The sequence below is a fragment of the Arachis hypogaea genome, chromosome 3 (genome assembly GCF_003086295.3).
Source record: "Arachis hypogaea cultivar Tifrunner chromosome 3, arahy.Tifrunner.gnm2.J5K5, whole genome shotgun sequence".
In the NCBI taxonomy this organism is placed as follows: Eukaryota; Viridiplantae; Streptophyta; class Magnoliopsida; order Fabales; family Fabaceae; genus Arachis; species Arachis hypogaea.
Genome location: NC_092038.1, coordinates 37,534,686 through 37,561,412, shown reverse-complemented (window position 1 = coordinate 37,561,412; position 26,727 = coordinate 37,534,686). Strand labels below are relative to the sequence as shown.

The window sequence follows — 26,727 nt, the reverse complement described above, 5'->3', positions numbered from 1 at the left end:
AACAAAAAGCTATAGAAGCATAACTTTGAAGAGGAATTGAATTTTAACAGGGTTGAAGTTTAAAAAGTTAAATCATACTCTACTATCTACCACAATGATGCAATAAGCCAACACTTAGATAAACAGATTGGGTGTTAATATTGAAATTCACATAAAAAACAGATTCAGTGTCAATATCCTAACTCACAACTATTCATTATATTATAATCTGCAAATATTAGCTCACTTTCTCATGACATTATCTTGAATAAATTCAAAATAAATTCACCCAACAACATATTTAGAACCAAAATTAGCATAATGAATGAACAGGTACAACAGTTAGTCAACCTAAAGAAACACCAAAAGTATTTCCAGCACCCTGATCTTATGTATCCTTAAATGAAATGCAAGGATTTAAAACCACTTGCATGATTTCAGAAGAATTCATAGAAGTCAACCGTTGACCATAATCTTTTGCATACATGACACTGGATATCTCGTCATACAGAACATCATTACTAAGATTAAAAATATTTCTCTTGGTTTTCAATATAACAAGATATTGTCATAAAATGTCTAGTTGACTATAAGATATGATAACACCAGTGGGAATCATGAAAACAAGTAAATATTTTAGAATAACTAATAACATTGGCAAAGGAAGTATCACACATATATATCACCTAATAACTGCTTCTCGTTCTATAAAATTTTGGTTCTTAATCTTCACTGCTTACATTCCTGTGCATGCAGTAACATGCTACACATGTTGTATCATCTAAGGTTCTCAACATTACGGTTGCAACATGCTAAGATCTAATCACTATAACTACTACTAGTAGGAATTACCATTCCTTGTAACCAAGCCATAGGATTCAAGCAATCAAGCTCTATTGCACTCTTCTGGTCTATCTTTGCAATCATTGGTGTCACATTTTCCAGACCCTGCAGATAGAAATTGTTGTTTATATTTCCATCGATAACTAAGTTCATAATTTAATAACTTGCATATACGCACTTATTTTTCCATTCACTTCTTCTATAATGAAAGTTTTGCAAGCTAGTAATAAATATTGATCCAAATTTGTTGGAATTGAGTTTAAACAAAGAGAGAGAAAGAAGGATTTTTAAGAAAGACATAATGGTTCAAAAGAGTTTAAAATTGTTATTCAAAATACTCATATTTTGTTTGCATAAGTGATGCCAAAAATTGGTTACAAGTCTACAATGTGATCTTACAAAGCATAGATTGAGTTGTAAAAATGAAGTGCATGATAGTTATAGTATCTGGCTTTTATATTAGGCAAACTAAACATGGCAGTGGCTGCATTGTGCAGTTGCTATTCTTATCAAATTGGGAATGTAAGATAGCTATAAGAAACATTTGACAATTCAAATGAGTTAATCATGAGCTGAGGTTTCTAGTGAATGCAACAGGGGACAACTTAGTATTAGCAGTGCAGCAACGTTAGCAAGTAGTGATAGCATCAAACTTATCATTTCAGTTCAATATCAATTGTGACTTTTAGCAGTATATTTTCTAGTGCATTGAAACAAATTTTTCAGCTACTAATGTGAACTTTTATTCTTGGACTTGATAATTTTGTTGACAAAACAGCTATAGAACAATAAAAGCAGCCCCCTCATTGTTTTTATAATTATACCCCTCCCCTCCCAAGCCCCAATCATCCCTCTACAACATCATTTTAATATCTTAATTTCATCTAACTTTTCTGGTGGCAAAAAATTCTTCCATTATTCAATATTCTGTCATTCTTTTTCTTTGAATTAACTAATCTCACATCAACAAATTCCAGAATACACATATTTACTATGCTATTAGACATGTATGTAACAATCTAAGCGAGCAATCTTACTTAGTTGCTATCCTATTAGACATGTATAAACCCTAAAGATCCAAGAAGGCATATGCTGCATGAGAAATTTCTCTGAACCGAAAAAAGAACCAAAAACAATACCCTGACAGGTAAGCTTCTTGGTTCTAAAAAGGCACTATCGGAACAAAAATTGAAGGGAAAATAGAGATGCAGATGATGAAAACCACCTTGACATAGCCACATAATTTCCACCGCAAAAACTAGTGAAGGGTATATACATCATAAATTGAGCAACTAGTACAATCCAGCTTGCCATATATCATGAAAAGGTAAATAACCAATAACTAAACAAAGAAAGTCAAAATTTCCTTGCTTCTACAATGAGATGCTCACCAAAATCATTCTTCATTCCAGAAAATCATGTTCTAGATCTAACAAATGAAAAAATCAACGCCACTTCATTTGTCTGTAAACTTACATCCAACGATTAGCAAAAAGTAATAAACATGTGCAACAAGTAGTCAAAGAAAGTATGTATAAAGTCTGCCCAAACTTTGAGGGATCTGTCTGCAAATTTGGATCCAACAACAAGAAGTTGCCAAGTAAGGAAACACCCAAAATAATCACAATGACCTGAACTTTTCTATGCCTACATGAAACGCAAGGATTTAAAATAACTTACAGAACAATAACCCGCAAGGGCAGAACTTCGAAGAACTGAATTTTAACAGTGCTGAACCAAGCTCTCAACATAATCATTGGTAATGGCAAAATGATTTTTATCCAAGATGTTAATGTGCTCAACATTATTAACTCTCGGGTCATACAAAACTATCTTAGAAATGTCCCCGTTACTCGCTCCAAGCACAAAGATATCTCCATTCTCACATATAAACAAAGGAAACAGCAGTTCAACATTGATATGCTGAAGACTAATCTTTAGCATTTGAGTCCAAGAGATTTCATCTCCAAACTCCTTCATTTGCCACACAATAAAATGAGTTTTCTTGTAATCATGAGAAAGATACAGACAATTCCCCCAAACATTCAGACTTGGCTTGTGACTGGGGAGCTCATCAATACCATTAGGCAGCTGAATCTGTTTATATGTCTCCGATTTCAGCTCAAGCGAAACAATCACTAACATATCAAGTGTAACAGCACCCCAATCATAAACACCTCCCTGAGTGTTCTGGAGTCCAAGCCAATTAAGAGTGCCACCGATGTACATGCCGTCCTCTTCAATAGCAAGTGGAAAGGCAGGGAAACTATCGATGTTCCTCCAAGAACTGCTACCGAACCTATAAACTTCCACAGTTGTTTCCCAAGAATTATCGGTATAGTTAATGTCCAAATTGACAGCCGCCACCTTGTAACCGTCACTTGACTCATCATACCCAAACCCAAACGAAGCATACTTATTGACATGTAAGCGCGGCGATTTCACTGAACTAAACCCTGTGAGAGGGTTCCATAAATGGAACTCGAAATCGTTGGGATAATCTTCAATGCCATCCCAAATACAAACCAAACCGTTGCATGAACCCAAAACCCAGCCTCGGCCTAGAGAGTGGCAACCATCTTGAGCAGTAAGAGTGGAGGAAGGATTCCGGATGAAAGATTCAACGCTACTCAACACTACACTCACTTCTCCTTCAGGGGATATTTCTCTTAGCATAACAAGGAGGTTGGCATTTTTGGGCGATCGCTGAAGATGAAGTTTGACGAAGTGAGGATTGGAGATGATGGAGTTCCATGACTTGCACACAAGCTTCAGGCGCGTGAGAGGCTTCGCAGGAATCCAAGAGAGGATCTCCATCACCAGTTCGCCGAAGAGGAGCGGCTGTGGTGTTTGTGGCGGTGTTGGGTGTTGAGCCGCCATGTCCTCGGAAGTCGGATTACAACCAAGAACTGAAATGCGATTACAAGCTTAAAATGAAAATTATGCAGCAACCCTAAATCTGAAAGCAGTTATGGAAACTGAAAATTCATCTAGAGAGCCCTCCGTTAACGACTAATCCGATCTGTGGTCGATGTCAGCAAGAAATAGAATGAATAAGGTATTGTTTATTGAGATGAAAAGAATGAGTAGAAATATGGCGGAAAAGCTCACTAGCTACTCACCTCCCTGACCCGCGATGTTCCTCCTTCTATCTGGTAGTGTTTGAAGGAACGAGAACCCCACCGGAAGTTACCATGGATTCGGCACTCAATCTTACCGGATCTCACTGCTGCTACCCATAACGAAAGGATTTGAAATTTTTAGATTTTGAATTTTACTCTGGATAATAAAATTTATAATTTTTTATTATTTATTTAAATTTGTAATTTTTTATTATTTATTTTATAGGTAGATCAAGAATAAATATAAAAAAAATTTAAAATAAAATTATATTTTATTCTTTAAAATAAAAATTTAAAATTTAGAGGATTCAAATTCAAGACGAAGTTTCTTATTTTCTCATTTTTCTCTCTTAGCTATTTTTTTTTTAGACTAGGCCTCTCTTAGGTTATATTTGACGGGACAACAAGAACAAGACATTTTGCGTCTTTGCGAAGTATTTCCTTTTTTTTTGTCATGGTATGGGCCGGACAGTCCGACGCATACACAACAAAAGGACTGGACCCTTATCCAGCTGGCCCTTGCTTCTTGTGACTAAGGGTGTACATGGGTCGGGTCATACCGGGTTTGTTTTAATCCAGATTCAACTCGAAATATAGACCGGGCTTAATTTTTAGACCATAATTCAATTCTAACCCCAATGAAATCTACGTATCTTCGGGTTGGGTGAAAACTGGATAAAAACCGGATCTTTAGTATGTAAAAATCACCTAATCTCCAATCATTATTCACAATTCACATAGTAAAATTCACTTAAAAAAAATATAACAAGAACCAATAATTCTCTAAAATTATAGTATAACCATAATCAATACTAATATTGTCTAATAACACCAAATATTTAAATTAATACAAATAACACAATATTATGCATTAGTCTAAAGTCTTATGCATTTTAAATATACAACATTAACTTATAATCTTATAATAACTAATAACACAAAATATTAAGGTTTACAATATTTAAATTACACATAAGAATAACCATCATCCATCACTAATAACACAAAATATTAATTATGTATGATGACTGGGCTACCGGACCGAATTTGGATGACCCGAGCTATGACCCGGACCCGACCCCGAAATAATGACCAGGTCTATTTTTGAGACCTTTACCCGACCCTAAATCCGACGAAATCACACTAAATTAGCTCCTAAAGTGTTTGGGACCGGGCCGGATCTTCGAGTCGGATCGGACGATGTACACCCCTACTTCTGACCGTGATAGTCTCCAAGTGTTAGTTCTAAACTTTTTTTTATTAGTGACTAAAGACAAACACAGACAAAGACAAAAACAACTAAAAAAAGGGATATATAAGCTCAATCAAATCCTATAACAAAAAAAAAATCAATCAAATCTTACTAGGCAACAATCATTCTGTATAAGAAATATTATAGTACACGGCAGTTTTTATCATGTAATTTTTCGCCGCATTTGCAATGCGTTGGATTAGAGCCAAATTCACAATACAAGACCTATTATACAGTTTTTGAATCTTGACAGGGAGATCAAAATGAATACTTAAAAAATTCAAAACAATAGTATGATACGCATTGATGTAATCCATTTGTGCATCCATTTCACAAATGACTTCTTTAAATCTACAATTTCAAACCAAACAGAGATCACATAATATGACAAAAAATTCACTTCTAATAACATTGACCTCAGATAAACATTTAAATAACCCTTAATCTAATTAGTTAAGTAAATCCCTAAAAATGCACCCAAAACCAGCCACATACCAAAAAATCAAAAGTTAGTTCTAAACTTTTGAATAGGACCCTTTTTTTTCCTGGGGATGAATTTTAGGCTTTATGGATTAAAGATTAGAATTGGACTGCAAAGTTAGATTCAAAGTTTCCAATAAGCACATTGGAGTATTGGACCAAGAAACTTTGCGTGGTTAATGTTTTTTCGAACACTTGCCTTGGGCTAAACTTCAAACCTTTTCCTGGCCGAAATACATCTTTGTATGAATTGACTCATATATATCGGTAGTGTAGATCTACTAAGTTCTGTAAATGAAACCTTTAAATGCGTAGTACCAATTATCAATGAACCCATTGGAATATTATGATGTTTAAAAGAAAAAAAAAAGGCAACTTGTTACAAAACTAGGACTTTTTTATGGCTGTGAACTTGTGATAGAAGATCGGAATACTGCGAGCATATACTATCCGAATTTTATGATAATATCTTATCCGATTTGAATATCGAATATTGCTATCACATCTGCTGATCTGATTTGCTAGACTCAATAAGAAAATTATCATCCGATACACCCTATTCTCAATTTATCATCATCTAAATTTTGAAGATATATTACTGAATATCGGTATAATATTTTGTGGTCCATGGTGACAAATTTCCCTCCAAGTTTTCTTCAAAGAAAGGTAGCTTAGCTAGGCCTAAGCTTATGGGAAACATTAATATGAACTGTTCTTACCAGGCTGAACCGAGGTATAGGTCGCTCCTTCTTGGTAAGGTCGGCAAGCTCCCGAGATACGTCCCGGACTTCGTCGGTAAGAGAGAGGTGGAGGTGGGTACCTGCAAAGGCACTCCGACGCTCAAGTCAATAGATGAAAAATATATGAGGAGTTTTTCTTAGAAAGATTGCATACCTCTTTCGTTTCTGTCCTTTGCTTTTATATTTGTTCGGATTGGGATGACCGTTTTGTCTGAGTTGTAACGTCTGAGGAGAGCATTAATCGCATGTCCGACGTTATGGAGATAAATGCTGATTATTGCGAATGTTCGGCCATCATTGTGGGTGCGTTACCGAGCTATAATTCGTAACCGATCTTACTGGTCATATCACAGCCCCCAAGCTTAGCCTGGCTTTGAGGAGACGGGTTGAGCTTTTTTGCCGGGTTATAGCTCGGTGTATGGAGCCCCCAGGTCAACGTGGCTCACTCAGTAGTACTTTTTGCTTCTTTTTATTTTTTAATTAGAGATTTCGAAATGTATTAGTGTAGGGCCTGTTTTTATTGGGCCTTGTGTATAGTTATTATGATTTGGTTCAACTTCCCAAGTTGGTTCATAACCGTTCTAAGTGGGTGTTGATGTGTGGTTTGGATTAATTGATGGAACTGAAAAGTTCATTTAATTAGTGGCTTGGAAAGAGAGTGGCTTTTCTGTTTTCCCGTTTAAGTTTGAAGCTTCAGTTTTTCATAGAAGCATGAGTACTAGAGGTTAGTAAACCTTCTTCTACTTCTTCGTTTGTTAAATTTTTCTTGGGAATGGGTGATAAAAAGAAAAAGTGTTTACCTCAAATCGAAGGTTTTGAGGATTATAGTTGGGTTGACAGGGACGTGCACATTCGAGGCTCATTGTTCTCTGACGTTGAGAGTGTCAACAGGGTAAATCTGGGTAGGATAGCTAGGGCTGGGTTTCGGCTGGAACTGTTGCCATGCAACCGGTCGGATCGTGTTTTTCATAGAAGGAATGATTTTCAGAGTTTTTATATGTATAGCTGTGTCATGGAGGAGTTGCGAGTGAAGCTTCCCTTTACTAGTTTCGAATGTAGTGTTTTGAAACAACTGAACTGTGCGCCCTCCCAAGTACATCCTAATGGCTGGGCTTTTATTAGGTGTTTCCAAGGTTTGATGGATTTCCTTGAAGTTAAGCCGGATTTAGAACTGTTTTTCTGTTTGTTTCAGGCTAAGGGGGTATGGAAAGGTGTATGGATTAATCTGAATAGTACTCCAGGTTTTTCGATTTTTAAACTTTATAAATCTTCTTTTAAGGATTTCAAGGAAATGTATCTGAAAGTGAAATCTGTTGATGAAGAATTTCCTTTTTACATTGATGAAAATTTGGGTGAGAAATTTCCTATGTATTGGTGTTGCCATCCGCAATACATACTGGGCCCCGAGTTTATAAACGGTCAAAATGAGTGTATGATTTCATTTCTGCTAGAGATGGTTGAGAAAAGTGGTTTGATTTCTGTGTCTAATTTACTTCCTTGGGAGGAAGATAAGGGCTCTGTTATAGAATACTTTGGTAAGGTTTTGAAAAACTGTTTCTTAATGTTATGTCTTTTTGATTGCCTAGCTAAATAACTGTTCGGTGTTTTCAGCTGGTGCTTTTCCAGGGGTGACCGCATCTAGCTTAAGGTCTCGATTTAAAGCAAAAAACTTTGAGGGTTCGTCGTCTAATCAGGATAAGGTTGATGGGGGTGCCGAGGTTAATCAGCCCCCACCGAGGAAGAAGGCAATTGTTTTTAAGAAAAGGAAGACAGAGTCAACTTTATCGGGAGATATGCAGGGTAAGGATGAAAATGTTCGGCTGGATGATTTATCAAGTTTTTTGACGAAGCAGCAGAGGCTACACGTATTTGAAGAGGAAGGCGAGAGCTCGTCTGTGTGGAGCCAAAAGTTTCCATTTAATATTGTTGCTGATGAAGTCGTTCAGACTGTGACGGACGTTAGGCGGGTAGAGGAGGTTGGGGATATAGGTGTTGACCAGTTTTTACAGGTATCGGTTGTTCTTGTTTGTTTTTTTTTTTTTACTGAATTTTGATTTGTGGATATTAGGTGTTGGGGTTTCGGCTAGCTTCCATTGGTCGTAGCCAAGAGAAAAAACATAGGAAGTCGGTTGGTGAGGTTTCGCAAGTTTCTGAATTGAAGGAACAACTTTTGTTGAAAGAAACGAGCATAATTGATTTGAAGAAAAAGCTGTCTGAGGTCGAGAATGAACTGAAGGTCCAAAAAGAGTGTTATGAGGAGATTTCTGGTCTACTGAAGAAAAAGGAAAATGATTTGTCGAGTTTGAGTACTCAGGTGATTGAGGTATCGGCGAAGATGAAAGATCTTGAGAATCGCAGGGAAGGAGATGTGCTGGATGCTTTTGCTGAGGGTTTTCAACGGGCTGTTAATCAGGCGAGGTTTCTATGTCCGGAAGAAGAATTTTCGGCTATGGATCCCGGTAAAGTAATTCGGGATGGTAAGCTTGTTGATGATGAAGAGGAAGAAGGCGGTGACAATAACTGATATTTTCTTTTTAGAAAAGAAGAAATTTTTTGTTTTGAATTGAGGATCTGGTTTATTATGACTGAGTAGTAATATTTTGTATCTAAGTATTTAGCTGTCAGAAAACTGTTTTGATTGGGGTTTGTTTGCTTTCCCCACCGTGTATTTTGCTGCCTTCGGATGGCCTTAATGACAGTTTGGATTATTGCATTTGCGCATTCGTATAGTAATAATGCGACTTTAGATGTAATCTGTTTCTCCTTTAAAGGAGTGTAATTTGGTCTGGAGTAAGTCCCATTCGGGGAATGAGTGATCAGTTTTATTAAAGTGAAATGTAAATTACAATGTATTAACAGCAGTACCTGTGAAATGTATAATTTTTTCAAGGTGAGCCAGCCTCGTTAAAACCTCCACGAGCAAAAACCCGTTGGGAAAAATTCTCGTGGTAGGAAAAAGAGTACTGGCCTGCTGATTTACTAACTGTAGTATCGCCTCAGGGAGCCGACGTTCCATGTGCTAGGGAGTTGAGTGCCATTGATGTCTTCCAACTTGTACGCCCCTCTGCCGAGGACTTCAGATATTTTGTAGGGACCATCCCATGTTGCAGCAAGTTTCCCATGAGAAGGAGGTCGGCGGGCTTGTTCGGTTTTTCTGAGTACCAAGTCACCAGTGTTAAAGGTCCTCGGTTTCACCTTCTGCCCATATCGTCGGCTGAGTTGTTGTTGCAGTGCTCGGTGTCGAATGGCTGCTGTTTCTCGTATTTCCTCAATTAGATCGAGTTCTGCTTGCCGAGCTTGGTTATGCTCTTTGGCTATCGTCCGCATTGATCCATGTGAGACTCCTATAGGGATCATGGCTTCAGATCCGTATACCAAACGGAATGGGCTTTCTTTTGTTGTTGAATGAGCGGTAGTATTATATGCCCATAACACTTCTGGTACGAGCTCGGCCCATAATCCTTTTGCGTCGTCCAGCTTTTTCCTTAAAGCCTGGAGAATAACCTTATTGGCGGCTTCTGCTAATCCGTTTGACTGTGGATGTTCGACTGAAGAAAAATGCTGTTTTATTTTAAGATTCTGCAAAAAAGCTTTAAAACTTTGGTCGATAAATTGACGGCCATTGTCAGTTATAATATTACTCGGTATGCCAAATCTGCATATTATGTTTTTCCAAACGAAGCTTATCATTTGTGCGGATGTGATTTTTGCCAAAGGTTGTGCTTCAATCCACTTGGAAAAGTAATCAATTGCCACTACCAAGTATTTTACCTGTCTTGGAGCAGTGGGGAAAGGTCCTAGAATATCGATTCCCCATTTTTCGAATGGCCAGCTTACCGTCGAATGGTGAAGATGCTCTGCCGGTAGATGAATGATCGGCGAATGCCGCTGACAATTGTCACATGTTCTGACCTTGTGTTTGCTATCTTCCCATATCGTCGGCCAGTAGAAACCTGCTCGGAGGATTTTCTGTGATAGGCTTCGGGCTCCAGAGTGTATTCCACAGATTCCCTCGTGTGCTTCTGATAGTACAAGTTCGGCATCTGCCCTGTTCAAACATTTTAGTAGAGGTCGAGAGTATCCTCGCCTGTACAGGTTATCATTTAACAGTGTATAATAGGAAGCCTGTCTTCTAAATTTACCTTTATTGTCAATGTAGCTCGGAATTGTTCCCGAACGGAGGTATTGAATGTAAGGTTGTTGCCAATTTTCTTTATCAACAATGTTTAGAACGTTATGTGTATCAATGCTCGGCTTATCTAGTGTTGACTGTAGGAGGGTAGTGGTGTATGTCTGTGTAGTTGCTAGTTTTGACAGAATATCTGCTCTATGGTTTTGTTCCCTAGGAATATGAATGATGTCTATTGTTGAAAAATTTTGTAACAGTTGATGAACAATATCCAGGTATTTTAATAAGATCGGGTCTTTTGTTTGAAAAGTGTGGTTTACCTGCTGGACAATTAATAATGAATCACAGTAAACTCTTAAACTATCAATATGTAGATCGGTTGCTAACCTGAGCCCTGCGATGAGGGCTTCATATTCGGATTGGTTGTTGCTGGCCTTGAACGAGAATCTGAGGGAGTGTTCGAGCACTATCCCATCCGAATTTTCGAGTAGTATTCCAGCGCCCGCGCCTTGAGGGTTGGAAGCCCCGTCCACAAATAAGGTCCAGGTTGGACTTGATGTGTCTGAGCATGGTTCTGTAAGTTCGGCGATAAAGTCTACGAGGTATTGGGACTTGACCGACCCTCGTGGCTGATATTGAATGTCAAATTCTGACAACTCGATAGCCCACTTAATTAGTCTTCCTGCTAATTCGGGTTTTGAAAGAACCTGCCGCAAAGGTTGTCCTGTTCTGACGATGATTGTGTGACTTTGGAAATATGGTCGGAGGCGTCTTGATGAGAATACTAAAGCTAAGGCGAGCTTTTCCAACCTTGGGTAGCGAAGCTCGGCGTTTTGTAAGGACTTGCTCACAAAATAGACTGGCTGTTGGTTCCGATCTGTTTCTGTTACAAGTGCAGAACTGATAGCATTGTCAGTGATAGATAAGTATAAGTATAATGGCTCGCCGGGTATTGGCTTTTGTAAGACAGGGGGTTTTGAAAGAAATTCTTTTAATTTCTGGAAGGCCAGCTCACAGTCCTGGTTCCATTCAAAATGCTTTGCATTCTTTTTTAAACATTGAAAAAAATTTGATGATTTAGGTGCTAAGCATGGTAAAAATCTAGATAAAGCGGCTAATCGTCCTGTTAGCCGTTGGACCTCTTTTACTGTGGATGGGCTTTGCATGGTGAGGATTGCTTGACATTTTTCTGGATTTGCTTCAATTCCTCGGCTTGTGAGGATGAATCCGAGGAATTTTCCTCCCTGCACTCCAAAGGCGCATTTTTCTGGATTTAGCCTCATGTTGTATCGCCGGATTTGTCCGAAGATTTCAGCTAGGTCTTGGATATGAGAGTCGCCGAGCTTTGTTTTGGCGACCATATCATCAACATAAACTTCTATATTTCGGCCGATTTGCTGCTGGAAGATCTTGTTCATTAGCCGCTGATATGTGGCTCCTGCATTCTTTAGACCAAAAGGCATGACATTATAGCAATAATTTCCGTTTTCAGTTATGAAAGCCGTTTTTTCCTGGTCCATTTTGTGCATAAGAATCTGGTTGTAGCCAGAGTATGCGTCCATAAAGCTTAAAGTACCATAGCCACAAGAGTTGTCAACCAGTGTATCAATACAAGGGAGAGGGTAAGCATCTTTTGGGCATGCTTTATTTAAATCAGTGAAATCGACGCACATGCGCCACTTACCATTGTTTTTTCTTACCATAACGACATTAGCGAGCCATGTTGTAAATCGGATTTCTCTGATGAAGTTTGCATGTATGAGCTTTTGTACCTCGGCAATTGATGCTTGTCGCTTTTCGGTGCCGAGGTTTCTTTTTTTCTGGGAGATCGGCCTAGCTGCTGGATTCAGTGCCAATTTATGTGTTATAATAGAAGGGTCTATTCCTGGCATGTCAGCGGAGGTCCATGCGAATAAGTCGGCATTCTCCTGCAGGAAGCTTGTCAGATTTTTCGTATCTTCTGGAGTCATGGAAGTACCTACAAAAGTAAATTTTAGTGGATCGTCTTTTAAAATGATTTTTGTCAACTCCTCGTTCGGCGTAGGCCGATCTTGAAAGTCGGCCCTTGGGTCAAGTTCGGATATTGTTATCTGTTCCGACTTTATAGAGTTGACATGTGACTGTCCGACTTTTTTGGTTGGCTTTAGGCTTGTGTTGTAGCATTGCCTCGCCTCCTGGAGATCTCCGTGAACTGTAGCTATTACATTGTCCTGCACAGGGAACTTAACACAGAGGTGAACAGTGGAAACAATTGCAGCGAATTTGTTTAAAAATGGTCTGCCTAATATAACGTTGTACGGGCTAAAACAGTCGACCACAAGATACTGGATATCCTGTGTATTGTGTAATGGTTGCTCACCGAGTGTGGTTTGTAACCACACTGATCCGAGTACAGGAACTCGTTCCCCTGAAAACCCAACCAGGTCTCCCATGTATGGCTGCAGAATGTTGTTACTCAGCTTCATCTTTTCAAAGGTGGTGAAAAATAGAACATCTGCACTGCTTCCTGGGTCGAGTAAAACTTTCTTCACTATCAGGTCTCCCAGCTGAATTGAAATGACAACAGGGTCGTCTAGATTGGCATCGGCACCGTTAAAGTCGGTTGGTCTGAAGGTTACTTCTGAAATGTTCGGCGGCGGCCGAGGATGGCTTGGGGCATCCGTAATTGCTAGCATAGCCCTGTAAGTACGCTTTCTGGCCGAGCTTGTGTGTCCTCCTCCAGCATAGCCTCCTGAGATACAGTTTATTACCCCTCTAGGTTGTGCCGGTGCTTTGTCCTTTCCTTTTGAGGAGGTGCCAGCTGCTGGTGCGTCTGGTGTGGGGCTAGTATTTTTCTGCATCTGTCCTGCAATAAATTTATCGAGATGTCCTTGTCTTGCTAGCCGTTTGAGGAGATCTTTGGCGATGACACATTCGTCGGTGGTGTGTCCGTGTTTCTGGTGAAAGGTGCAATACTTTGATCTGTCGACGCCCTTTGACTCGGGGTAATTGCCAGCTTTGCGAGGAGGCTTGATTAGTTTGGAGTTTAATATCTCCTTTATGATATCATCCCTTTTTGTATTGAATTTGGTGTATGAGTCATATCGTGGAACTGGCTTAAATGCTTTTCTGCTATCCCGAGGTTTATCGTCGTCCTTATTTGTTGCCGATCTTTCCGTTTTCCTTGCTTGTCTGAGTTCCTCAACGTCGATTTGACCCTTGGCCTTTTCACGAAATTCGGCTAAGGTTTTTGGCTTGGTTACTGCAATAGTTTCCTGGAATTTGCCAGGGCGAAGGCCGCTTTTTATAGCATGCAAATGAACTTCTGGATGGAGGTCGGGAATTCTCATGGCGACCTTTGTAAAGCGGGTGATATAGTCCTTCAGACTTTCTTGTGCTCCCTGTTTTATGGTCGTCAAGTAATCAGAATCGTGGAGATATATTGCGGATGCTGCAAAATGATCCTCAAATTGGGCGGCCAGCTCCTGAAAACGAGATATCGAATCTGCAGGCAAAGAACAGAACCAGTCAAGTGCAGGACCGTCTAAAAAAGATGGAAAACATCGACAAAGAATTGGGTCAGATGCACCGTTAACGATCATGATAGATCGGAACTTCTTGACATGCTGTTTTGGGTCACCCAACCCGTCATATGGGGTTAAAGTCGTCGGCAGAGTGAATTGTCGGGGGAGTTGGAAGTTCATTATATCTGCTGTGAATGGTCCTGCCGAGTTGTCGGGTTGTTCTTCTTCGTTATTGGGTTGGGTTTCATCATGGCGCGGATTTCCTTCATTATCGCTCTGCGGCGTCTCTGAGACATGAGTTCGTTCGTTGTTTTCATGATCGTGATTTTGATGCTCTAGGCGAGCTTGTTCTAATTGTGCGATTTGGTTCTGCATTCTCTGGTTTTCCTCTGCCATTCGCTGATTTGCTTGTTGGAGTTCAGTCACCATCCTCAGAAGTTCGGATGGAGTTGGCGGGGGAACGTCAGCCATGGAAGTGTATGTAACTTTTGGGGCCTGCTACGAATGATATTTTTAGAATTTCTTCGGCCCCACGGTGGGCGCCAATGTTCTTACCAGGCTGAACCGAGGTATAGGTCGCTCCTTCTTGGTAAGGTCGGCAAGCTCCCGAGATACGTCCCGGACTTCGTCGGTAAGAGAGAGGTGGAGGTGGGTACCTGCAAAGGCACTCCGACGCTCAAGTCAATAGATGAAAAATATATGAGGAGTTTTTCTTAGAAAGATTGCATACCTCTTTCGTTTCTGTCCTTTGCTTTTATATTTGTTCGGATTGGGATGACCGTTTTGTCTGAGTTGTAACGTCTGAGGAGAGCATTAATCGCATGTCCGACGTTATGGAGATAAATGCTGATTATTGCGAATGTTCGGCCATCATTGTGGGTGCGTTACCGAGCTATAATTCGTAACCGATCTTACTGGTCATATCATGAACAATTAATACTACTATCTTTAAAGAACATATTAGAATTTTCACTTTAAGGATGAGATTATATAGGTTCTCCTAAGTGGGGAAATAAAATTCAGTTATCTATTAGGTAAATCCAACCTAACTAGTAGCCGTCCATGACCATAAAGGCATAAACCATCTTAATATGGAATCCTCATTCAGACTTGAACTTGTTTGGCTGCACTTCCTTTTATTTTACTAAGCCTTAAATGTAAAAGCATGGGCAAGTTCAAAAGAAAAAGAAAGGAAGGACCCTCTTGTAATAGTGTATGGTGTTACATGCACTTGACAAATTAAGGGGAGAAGGGGTGGTTCTGCTACATGTTAATCAAATAGGGTGTTACTCATTCTGGGAAAATGGTACAAAAAATCAAAAGTTTGTGTCCTTGGTATATTAACAGCCCTAAATGCCTAGAAACAAATGTCAAAACCATATCCATTTATGGTTGTGCCTACATTTGGTCATATAGGGGCAACTACTATTGCTCCGTATGTTTTCTTTAGACCGTGAAACAAAAGGAATGAATCTATCCCTTTGGTAAAAATTGAATTAAATGAACTACCAGACTCCAAAGTCCAAACTCAAGTATAATAATAATAATTAAGGTGCATCTTTTAATATATTATATCATATCAAAAGACTGAGGAAAATCATGATTCATTAAGGTGGTACTTGCATTGTAACATGTGGCAGAAGTGCAAAAACAAATTATGATATCAGATTTCTTTATCTGAAAGCTTTGGATATATCATATTAACTGTGATAATAAATCAAGCACCTGCTGATTCAATGGGTAAAATTTATAACTTGTTAGAAATGTGGGAAAAACATGTTTGTGTTAGTTAGAACTTGGTTGTTAAATCATAAAATTAAATAAGCCTTTTTCTAGTCACATTTGTTGACTGAAATAGTTGCATAACATTTTAGTAATATTTAGGTATTCCAAAAATACTAATGTTCCAGTATACAATTGAGATTACTGAAATACGAGTATTTCTAAAATACCTGAAAATCTTTCAATATTTTATATCAAGGTATGCCCTTTCCCACTACACCTAAAACTTACATAATAATAATGCATAAGAAAGGTAGAGAGCTAGAAGCTCTAAATGCTCCAAATTAGGCAGTGGTTGGTTTTCTCACAGAACATGGACCCATATTTCAGTGCATGTCTCAGAAGGCATGGGATTGTTATTGGACATTTTTCTCCAGTATGTGGAGCCAGCCAGGGGGAACAAAAATACACAAGCTCGAGCTGCCACGTGGCCATGTCACCCTGCTTCTGTAGTTCATTAATAACATAACTGCAAATCTTACATTATAAATAGTAGTATTGTTATCCACATTATCTAGACATACAAGTTAAGCCTCTCACATAATCTGTTTTATAAAGTCACATCACATGGCTGAATTCACAGCAGATTTGAATAGTTTTAGACCTTCTTTTCCTTTCTTAGATATTAACACTATGGAACTAACAAATGGATTCAAAGGGGTGATGAATGTGAATTCACATATCCTAAACAACAACTCAAGTTTGCATATGCAGGACTTTTTTATGCCTTTCAACACAAGTCACAGCTTCACAACTTCTCCAGAATCTGAATTTTCAGGCCTTGTCCATTATGTTAATCACAGTAATCTTCCATCTTCACTTACCATATCTTCAGCAGATAATGAAATCCAACAAGGTAAAAAGCGCAAAGCGGTTGATACGCCGGACACCATGTCAGCAAACTCAACTCCTGCAGTATCTGAGAGTGGCAGCAACACAAAAAATGTATGTTTTCTTGAAATTTTCAATTCACTTTCTTTTCTTTTATTGGATATTTCATTGTTTGAGATGTATGCAGCATAGATGTTCATTTTCACTGCATGTGTTACAGAACTATGGAAGAGGGAAGAGAGGAAAAAAGAATGAAACAGAAGAAAAGAAATCAAAGGAAGTAGTTCATGTTAGAGCAAGAAGAGGCCAAGCTACTGATACTCACAGTTTAGCAGAAAGGGTACCATTTCTAATACCCTCTACAAAGAAATAAATGAATGTGGACTAATACATATTTATCATTTAATAAATGTAATTCAGGTTAGAAGAGGGAAAATCAATGAGAAACTTAAATTCTTACAGAACATTGTCCCGGGATGTTATAAGGTAAAGCAGATTCTGATTTTTATATATCTTAGTTATCCAAAAAAAAAATTTTGATTTTTTTAATAAACTTGCAGACTATGGGAATGGCAATAATGTTGGAAGAGATCATAAACTATGTTCAGTCCTTGCAGCATCAAGTGGAGGTAAGTGATGATCAGAATAGCGAAGTTTTTTTATTGTTATAATTGCTGGCAATGAATTCATGTTTGATTATACTTTGCAGTTCCTCTCTATGAAGCTTAATGCAGCAAGTGCTTTCTATGACTTCAACTCACAGACAGATGCTTTCGAAACAGTGCTGGTGCATGCTCACTGAATTGAAATTCTCATCACTATATTATTTATTTATATGTAAATAATGTTTGAAATTTGAATTGTTGCAGAGAGCAAGGGCATCAGAAGCAAAAGAGTTGGTGAAGAATGAGAGAGAGGAACATGGCATTCAACCAACTTGGCCTTATTGCTTTTAAGTTTTAACCACACAAGTCATGAACCATGAAGAAGCTATATATGTTTTTCTAGTTCCTACCATTTTAGAAGATCATTTGTTTCCATTCGTTCACAATTCTTGTTTGTATAATCCCAACAACTCAATTGAGCCAATACGTGATGTGTTCTTGAGTGAAAATTGAAATATATTATAATAATAAAATATGATGAAACCCCATCGGCCAGCAACCAACCTTAAATGAAATTCGGATCTGCAATAGATTAGTCATTAGTCTGTTAGATCGGGAGATACTGTGAAAAATAAAAAAAAAATGATGTAACAACTTTAATAATTAATTAATTTTAAAACCTCATGACAAAACTCATTTTCGATGATTTTGATAATTTGGAGTAAAAAATTCTAACCATATTAGATGCACACAAAAATTAATTACCAAATTAATTATTTGGATAGAATTTATATTGTAATACAAAAATATATATTTTCTATGATTTAAAAATATATGTATTAATACATAAATATATGATGATTAATTTAGCGATTAATGTTTTGTGCGCAGATAATATTTTTGAAAATTGTTAGGTATAGGGCTGGAAGTCAGTCAAGCCAACTCGAGCTCAACTCGTTAATAGTTCGATAAGCTGAGTTCGTGAATTTATGAGTTGAGTCTGAAATTGAGCTTATAAATTAAATAACCCGAGTTTGAGCGTGGATAAGCTCAACTCATTAGCTTGGGAGCTGATTCGATTATATATATACAATTTATACACACATATCCTATATACATTTAGTTTATACCTTTAATATCATATATATACATATAAAATAATAATATATAATTTTACATATATTAGTGTTCTTATTTAAAATTTTATAATTATTTTTATATAATTTTGATGTATGACATAAATAAAAAATTTATAATTAATAGATACATAATATATAAAGTTAATATTTTTTAATATATATATAAGTTATAATTTATTAATATAAAATTATAGATTATGTTCCTGTTATTTAAGCCAGCTCGTGAGCTCGAGTCGGCTCATAAATTTTCGGTGAGCAAAATTTGAGTTTAAGAAATAAGTTCGATAGTTAGTAGAGTTGTGAGTCAAGCTCAATTTTCGTGAGTCGAGTTTGAACTTGGTCTAGTTCGACTAAACTTGGCTCACTTCTAGCCCTAGGTGTGATTATTCTCATGACTCTCTCATGCTCGACCAATTAAACCTTACTATAATTATCAAATAAAATTGATTTAATAACAATGACAGCAGCGGCATCAAATGAAGCCTAAGAAGCATTGAGTTTCAAATTGCAGCTATTATTGAATTCAATCAATATAGTGGCTGTAGTTCTTTTGTCATGAATAATCTCTAAGGCTGAAAATTGACTCGACGATACACTTTACTTGTTATATGTGCCTCTCTTTCTCTCTCACTATTCAAAACTCTGGTAATTAATAATGTAAGCAAGTTTTTCTGGTGTACAAAATCTGTTGACTTGATTGCGTTGGTTTCTACCAAGTTCCACACTGAATTGTTGCCATAGTTTGGAGGCCCTACGGCATCAATTATGTCGGTAAACTGAAAATTTAATAGTATTGTTAATCCGTTTAAGCAGTGTAAATACAACTACTAGAGTTACTAGTGCGGAACAATATGGCGACCAACTAGAGAGCTGAATCCAAATCGATCATGGAACCCACCTACACTTAAAATCGTTGTGGATGTTGGCAATTCATTAAGTGAATGATTGAGGAAACAAAATATTTACAACATATTGGGTTGTCATTAAACAATGAAAGGGGAAGGGAGGGTTAGATGCATTGCATCATGAAATTGGGAGTAGATATGGCCCACGCCATGCTCAAAAGAAGATGGGCAATGTGGGTTCTCCATCACTTTTGCTTTCTGAGGTCTTAGCTTCACTGCAACTCTCTATCTATTTCCTATTTGACCCACTATTGACCAAGGTCTTTATTTGTCTCTTAGATAGTTATATTAAATGATGGGTCCCAATGTAAGACCCAAGTTCATAGAAGGGGTATATATATTCCTAATTTGAGGGACATATGTTGGAGAGTTGGAGGTAGTTGTTCAGGGAAGGACTAGTACTTAATTGGGGAAAGTTAAAGGACTTAGCCACAGTGGGCTTATCTTGAACCCCTTTCAAGTAAAATAAACTACAACTTGTTGCTGCCACCTTAGTTCACATGGCATATTTTTTCCTTCTCACCTTAAAGGTTTAGGATTCAAACTCTAGAGATTCATATTTAAAATTGAGAGTTGTCCAATTTATTGACAAAGAAAAAAAAACTACAACTTATTGCTTGTTAGATGCTCTTCATAGTTCATAGAAAGAATTCTTACATTTGTTTTCGATTGATACATAAGTCCTTTTTTAAAAGGCATTTGTCATAATTAATGGATATGAATTAAATTGTTTAATTTAAAATTTTTAAAAGACTAATATATCTAATTTTAAAATTTAAAAAGATTAATATGTATATTAATTAAATTGTTTGATATTTTGAATCATTTAACCAATAATAATTTACCTACTAATCTCAATATATTAATTAATCCTGAAATTATTCTTGAAAAAGATAGATTTAGATCTCAACTAGTGTTATGAATTCCACCCAAATTGTTTCAACTCTATTTGTTTTTGTTGTTTTTGCTCTAAATTAAATAACTAGGTCCCTGTCACTAACAGCATTAAGTGTTTTTTAATGAAAGGACTTGACGTGTCAAAAGGAAGCAAACTTCATGGATTTATTTAATAACACTCAACAAACTCCTAACGTTAACCACCATGGCTACTACCCAAATATCCTTCCTAAAACTATCAACACCAAAACCCATCCAACCTGCTCATTAACACAAACTATGCCTATACCCTCACAACAATTCAACACATTGTTAAAAAAGAAGAAGTCAAAACTTAAGTAACAAATTATGTGAAGTCACTAAAATTTTATTATGAGAAGAGTTCAGTTAGAGTGGCTATTAAAAGTAGTTAGAGAGTGTTAGTGCAATTTTTATTAGACTATAAATAGGAGCTAGGTGCTTTTGTATCAACACTCTTTAATAACACATTCTTCTTATTCAGCTTTTAATCATTTTTATCATTACTTTCTCTGCATCATTCTCTTTTCTTTGGTCATCAGTGTTCTTTCTCAATAGATACAAGATCTTTCACATGGTATCAAGAGCAGGTTGAAAACGATCATGGCTCTACCATTTGCAACTTCATCAACAAATCTCAAGAACGCACTGGTTCCTCTGGCAGACAAACTTAAAGAAAATAACTTCTCAACATGGAGGCACAACATCTTTCTAACAATTCAGACGCTTGAGCTTGAAGATCATCTCGATCCATCAAAAATCTCATCACAGCAAGAATCGATTACAATTGTTGAAGAAAGTGAAATCTCAGATTCTTCAAAACAAACTCTAACCCCCTCTGCTACAAAAGATGATGTTGCTTCAACGACAATTCCACACCTACATCAATAAGTTAGAAAAACTCATCCAAATACAAAGAATGAATGCAAAATGATTTTGCACTCATGACTTGGGCTATGTCCTCCATGAATGGTACATACAAGAACAAGATGGTACACTGCATTACTTTTGCTTAAATGTGGGAAAAGATTAATCACATCTTTACGGTTTCTTCAAGAACACGTATTCAAAGTTTAAAGACTCAGCTTAGAGCTTGCAAGAAAACCACAACAATTATTGAATATCTCTCTACAATTCGCAAAATTGCAAACTCTCTCATTGCTATAGGTTACCCATTTCAAAAAGATAATCACATTCAAGCTATCCTGGATGGTTTCACATAAGAATATCAAGGTTACATTACATCAGTGATGTCTCGAATGACGAATTTCACAATTTATGAAGCAAAATCATTTTTGCTTGCTTATGAAGATATGCTCAAGGGGTTTAAGAAGCTTGAACCAGGGATTGTTTTAGCAAATTTAGCTCAAGTTTCTCTATTTTCAATACCAAACTTTGGAAGAGAAGCAATGGAAGAAGGGGCCATGCTGGGAGACCTATAAGAGGGGGTGCTAGATTTATGAATTCAAGACTTTAATGCCAATTATGTGACAGAGTGGGTCATGTAATGCAAATCTGTTATCACAGGTTTGATGCTCAATTTCACAATTCATCATCTCACCATCTACTCAGACTGCAGTTTCATATGCAAATTCACTTCCACCACCTCCTCCAGCATCCTTTCATCAACTTTAAACATACATGACCACCTTTTTCATCCTGGATGACAGCACATGGCACCTAAATTCTGGTGCTTCACATCATATTACTGCTGAACATGCCAATTTTCTGAATTCCACCAATTATTCATCACCAGGCCCTGAGCAACTCTTTATTGGTAATGGTCAGGGAGTACCTATTTTACATCATGGATCTACAATTCTTTATAATAAATATCAAAATATTTTATTTAAATTAAATAACTTACTGCATATCCTTTCTATTACACAAAATCTTTTAAGTGTGTCCAAATTTGCTGAGGATAATAAAGTCTATTTTGAATTTCGGCCTAAATCTTGTATGGTTCGTGATCAAGTTTCCAAGGATGTTCTCCTACAAAAAATAGCTAGAGGAGGCATTTACTCTAGGGAGAGAGAGGCTCCTCTCTCTAGGTTTTAGGTTTGTTTTTAGTATTGTTCCTTCTCAAATTCAGATTTCTACCTTACTTTAATTTAGTTTTCTTCTACTTTTATTTGTTCTAGTACTTTGGTTTATCTACTTCTCTTGTTGATTTTCTTATGTTGCCAATTTAGTTTATGAACTCTTCTTGTTTCCTTTAATCCATATTAATGCAATTTATATTTTCATGTTTATGATTGCTTTCTTTAATTTGTTGTTATTGTTTCCTCTTGCAATTGTTAGTCTTAGATTTTGCTATGTCTTGTTAGTTTTCTATGTTTTTATTTTATGCCTTCCAAGTGTTTGATAAAATATTTGGTTGGATTTTAAATTAGATTTTTATATTCTTAGCTTAAATTGAGTAATTTGGAGACTCTTGAATTGTCAAAGTCTCTTGTTGGTTGGTGATTGAAAGTTGCTAGTTGGCTTGAGCTTCATTAACTCTAGTCTTTGATTAGGACTTGTAAACTCAAGTTGATTTGATTACTTGACTTTCCTTTAATTGTTAGAGGTTAACTAAGTGAGAGCAATTTGCAATTACCATCACAATTGACAATGATAATGAGGATAGGAATTTCGATTCTTAACCCTTGCTAGGACTTTTCTTAGTTGTTAGTTTATTTTTTTGTTATTTACATTCCTTGCTTATTAAACTCAAAACCCAAAAAAATACAATCTCGTAACCAATAATAAATACACTTCCCTGTAATTCCTTGAAAGACGACCTGAGGTTTAAATACTTCGGTTAATTTTATTGGGTTTGTTTAAGTGACAAATAATTTAAACGTTGATTGAGGTTTAATTGTCAATTTAGAACTATACTTGCAACGCGATATTCTTGTGAAAATCTTTATCGACATTTTTTCTCCGTCACAAATCCACCATATTGCTGACATGGGCGCAGTACCGTCAAGCTAGTGACGTTAAAGAAGCACTTGTTGGGAGGCAACCCAACTGTAATTAAAGTTATTTTTGTTTTATTAAGTTTATTTCAGTTATATAAGTTTAATTTTTACATTTGTTTAAGTTTGTGGTCATGTGCAGTAGTTAGAACAGACACAGAAACAATCAGAGCTGGAAACAGAACACCCTGGAGCAGGAACCTTGTTGGCGTTAAACGCCCCAAAGAAGCAGCAAAACTAGCATTCAACGCCAGCCAGGGAATACTGGTTGGGTGTTGAACGCCCTCAAGGAGTAGCAGACCTGGCATTGAACGCTAGCCAGGGAGCACTGGCTGGGCGTTCAACGCCCTGAAGGGAGGAAGCAAGGCTGGCGTTGACCACCAACCAGGGAGCACTGGCTGGGCGTTCAACGCCCAGAGAGAGCACCAGTATGGCGTTGAACGCCATAATCAAGGCATTTTGGGCGTTCAAACGCCCAACACATGTTAGGAAAGTTGTTGACGTTTTCAAAGCTTATCTTTTCCAATCTTTATCTTTTCAGGCGTATCTTTTAAACAAAACTCTCTTATCCATCATATTTTAATATCAAATTCTTTTCAAATCTAAAATTTTTTCAAAATCTTTTTCAATTATTTTTCAATTTTTTTTCAAAATTTCATATCTTTTTCAATTTTTTTCATATCTTTTAAAACTTTTTCATACCTTCTATCTTATCTTTTTATCTTTTTCATATCTTTTAATTTTAAAACTTATATTTTTCTATCTTTTACTAAAGTATGGCTCATATCTTCTTTATCTTTTATCTAATTAATTTCGAAACCCACCCTTTCCTCCCTATATATATAACATTCGCTCCATACACTCCCTCATCCGCACTACTTTCAAATTCTTCTCCTCTTCTTTGTCTTCTTTCTTCTCTTTTGCTCAAGAATGAGCAAAACCTTTTAAGTTTGGTGTAGAAAGACCCTTGCCTTCTCACTCCATTTAAATTCCATGGCTCCAAAAAATGGAAATCCCACTTCAAGAAGCAAGAAAGAAGACAACCAAACAGTTATTTTCAAACCTCTCAAATTCTACATAAAGCAGCATGAAGGAAATTATTACAAAATAATGTGCAAGAGGACAGTGATCCTGAAAGCCAAATTCGAATTAAAAGAAGATGAGTACCCGGATATCAAAGAGCAAATTCGAAAGAGAGGCTGGGAGATCCTGGCCGACCCTGAGATCAATGTTGGAATAACAATGATCTATGAATTCTATGCAAATCTTTGGATGACAAATAAGCAAAAGAAAGATGGACAAGGATTCCATACTTTTCACACCATGGTGCGAGGGAAGACTCTCTATTTTCATCTTGACAAGGTGTGAGAGATCTTTAAGTTGCCTCCACAAAGGGATGATCCAGAATCTTTTAATAGGAGGGTGGTAGCCAATCCAAAGTTGGATCAAATTCTAAAAGACATATGTCTGCCTGGAACTCAGTGGATCAATAACACAAAAGGTAAACCAAACCAACTGAGAAGATTGGATCTCAAACCAGTTGCTAGGGGTTGGTTGGACTTTATTAGGCGTTCCATACTCCCTACTAGCAATCGATCAGAAGTGACCATCAACTGAGCCATCATGATTCATTGCATCATGACTGGGAGTGAGGTGGAGGTACATGAGGTAATACCTCAAGAACTGTACAAGATAGCTGAAAAGCCTTCCACCTTAGCAAGGTTGGCTTTTTCCTACCTTATCTATCACCTATGCAATCCAGTTAGAATTGTCATAGAAGGAGACATTCCTATTGAGGAAGACAAGCCCATCACTAAAAGAAGGATGGAGCAAACTAGAGAGTCCATACATGCACCTCAACAAGAGCATGTGGAGCCGCCTCAACAAGAAATCCCTGAGATGCCTCAAGGGATACATTTTTCTCTCCAAGGCTATTGGGACCAATTGCATACTTCTCTAGGAAAATTAAGCACTAAAATGGATTAGTTGAGGATGGGACATCAAGAGCACTCCATCATCCTCCATGAAATAAGAGAAGATCAAAGAGCCATGAGGAAAGAACAACAGAGGTAAGGGTGTGACATAGAAGAAATCAAGCGCTCCATTGGATTCTCTAGAGGAAGCGGTAGCCTCTGTCACTAAGGTGGCACCCGTTACATATTCCCCTTTGCTCATGTTTCTGTTTTCCATTGTATTTCATTATATGTTTCCTGTTTCTAAATGCATGATCATCTTTATCTATGTTTTAAGGCTATGAAATATTCCATGCATCTCTCACCTTACTTAAAAGAAAATTTTATTTGAAAAAGAATAGGAAAATACATGAATTTCGAGTTATGTAATAAGAATAGTTCAATTATTTGATGTGGTGGCATTGCTTTCACTTTCTGAATGTATGAATGAACAGTGCATGTTTGATGTTAGAGTTAAGAATGTTGCCTCTTGAAAGAATGATGAAAAAAGATAAGTATTATTGGTAATCTGAAAAATCCAAAAATTGATTCTTGAAGCAAGAAAAAGCAGCGAAAAGCAAAAAAAAAAGAAAAAGAGAAAGAAAATATGTGAAAAAAAGCAAGCAGAAAAAGAAAGAAAAATCCAATAGCTCTTTAAACCAAAAGGCAAGAGCAAGGGTCCAAGGCTTTGAGCATCAATGGTTAGAAGGGCCTAAAAGAAACAAAACCTTGGCCTTAAAAGTTCAAATGAACTTCTCCCCCTAAGTATATGCTTGTGGTGTGAATATGTCAAGTAAAAAGCTTGAGACTGGACAGTTAAAGTCGTAATCCAAAGCAAAAGGAGTGTGCTTAAGAACTCTGGACACCACTGGCTGGGATTCTAGCAAAGCTGAATCACAATCCTAAGGGGTTCACCCATTTAAGTGTTTGTGGCGTTTATATATCCGGTGGTAATACGGGAAAACAAAACACTTAGGGTCACGACCAAGACTCAAAAGAAGATGTGTTCAAGAATAAAAAAGAACTAAACTAAGAGAGTCAATAATATCATCTAGATTCTAAGTTCCTAAAGATGCCAATCATTCTGAGCTTCAAAGGAAAGTGAGATGCCAAAACTATTCAGACGTGAATAGCTACTAGTCCCGCTCATCTAATTGAAACTGAGCTTCATTGAAAACTATGAGATTTATTGTATCCTTATCTTCTTTTTATCCTACTTGTTTTGGTTGCTTGGGGACAAGCAACAGTTTAAGTTTGGTGTTCTGATGAGTGGATATTTTATACGCTTTTTGGCATAATTTTCATATAGTTTTTATTATGTTTTGTTTAAGTTTTAGTGTAAAATTCACATTTTTAGGATTCTACTTTGATTTGTTACATTTCATTTGATTTCAGGTATTTTCTGACTGAAATTAAGGAGTTTTGGCAAAGTCTGATTCAAAGACAGAGAAAGGACTGCAGATGCTGTTAGGATCTAACCTTCGTGCACTCGAAGGAGCATTTCTAGAGCTATAAAAGTCCAAATGGTGCCCTCTTAACGGCTATGGAAAGCTAACATCTAGGGATTTTTAGAAATATATAACAGTATAT

At 37.1% G+C, this 26,727-nt stretch overlaps 2 protein-coding genes across 9 annotated transcripts; one reads left to right on the top strand and one right to left on the bottom strand.

The window, feature by feature from the left end:
• Nucleotides 1-592: 592 nt before the first annotated feature.
• LOC112790295 (F-box/kelch-repeat protein At3g23880) lies at nucleotides 593-4,300 on the bottom strand. Of its 8 annotated transcripts, none has more exons than XR_011879808.1 (4): nucleotides 3,945-4,104; nucleotides 2,503-3,731; nucleotides 2,214-2,286; nucleotides 593-927 (listed from the first exon to the last, which is right to left on the bottom strand). XR_011879808.1 is itself a non-coding variant. In XM_025832626.3 (3 exons), exon 2 carries the CDS (start codon nucleotides 3,700-3,702, stop codon nucleotides 2,545-2,547), a length of 1,158 nt encoding a protein of 385 aa, XP_025688411.1. In that variant the 5' UTR covers nucleotides 3,703-3,731; nucleotides 3,945-4,300; the 3' UTR covers nucleotides 593-927; nucleotides 2,503-2,544. The 8 variants fall into 8 exon arrangements, 2 of the variants coding, with proteins under 2 accessions (XP_025688411.1, XP_025688410.1); XR_003196592.3 differs by having other exon boundaries at nucleotides 2,214-2,387; nucleotides 2,503-3,844; nucleotides 3,945-4,103; XR_003196593.3 differs by having other exon boundaries at nucleotides 2,503-3,844; nucleotides 3,945-4,103.
• An 11,748-nt stretch (nucleotides 4,301-16,048) lies between these two features.
• Nucleotides 16,049-17,841, top strand: LOC112770274 (transcription factor BEE 1-like). Its single transcript, XM_025814662.3, has 6 exons — nucleotides 16,049-16,775; nucleotides 16,882-17,001; nucleotides 17,082-17,147; nucleotides 17,222-17,290; nucleotides 17,371-17,448; nucleotides 17,531-17,841. Exons 1-6 carry the CDS (start codon nucleotides 16,398-16,400, stop codon nucleotides 17,615-17,617), a joined length of 798 nt encoding a protein of 265 aa, XP_025670447.1. The 5' UTR covers nucleotides 16,049-16,397; the 3' UTR covers nucleotides 17,618-17,841.
• Nucleotides 17,842-26,727: the final 8,886 nt, after the last annotated feature.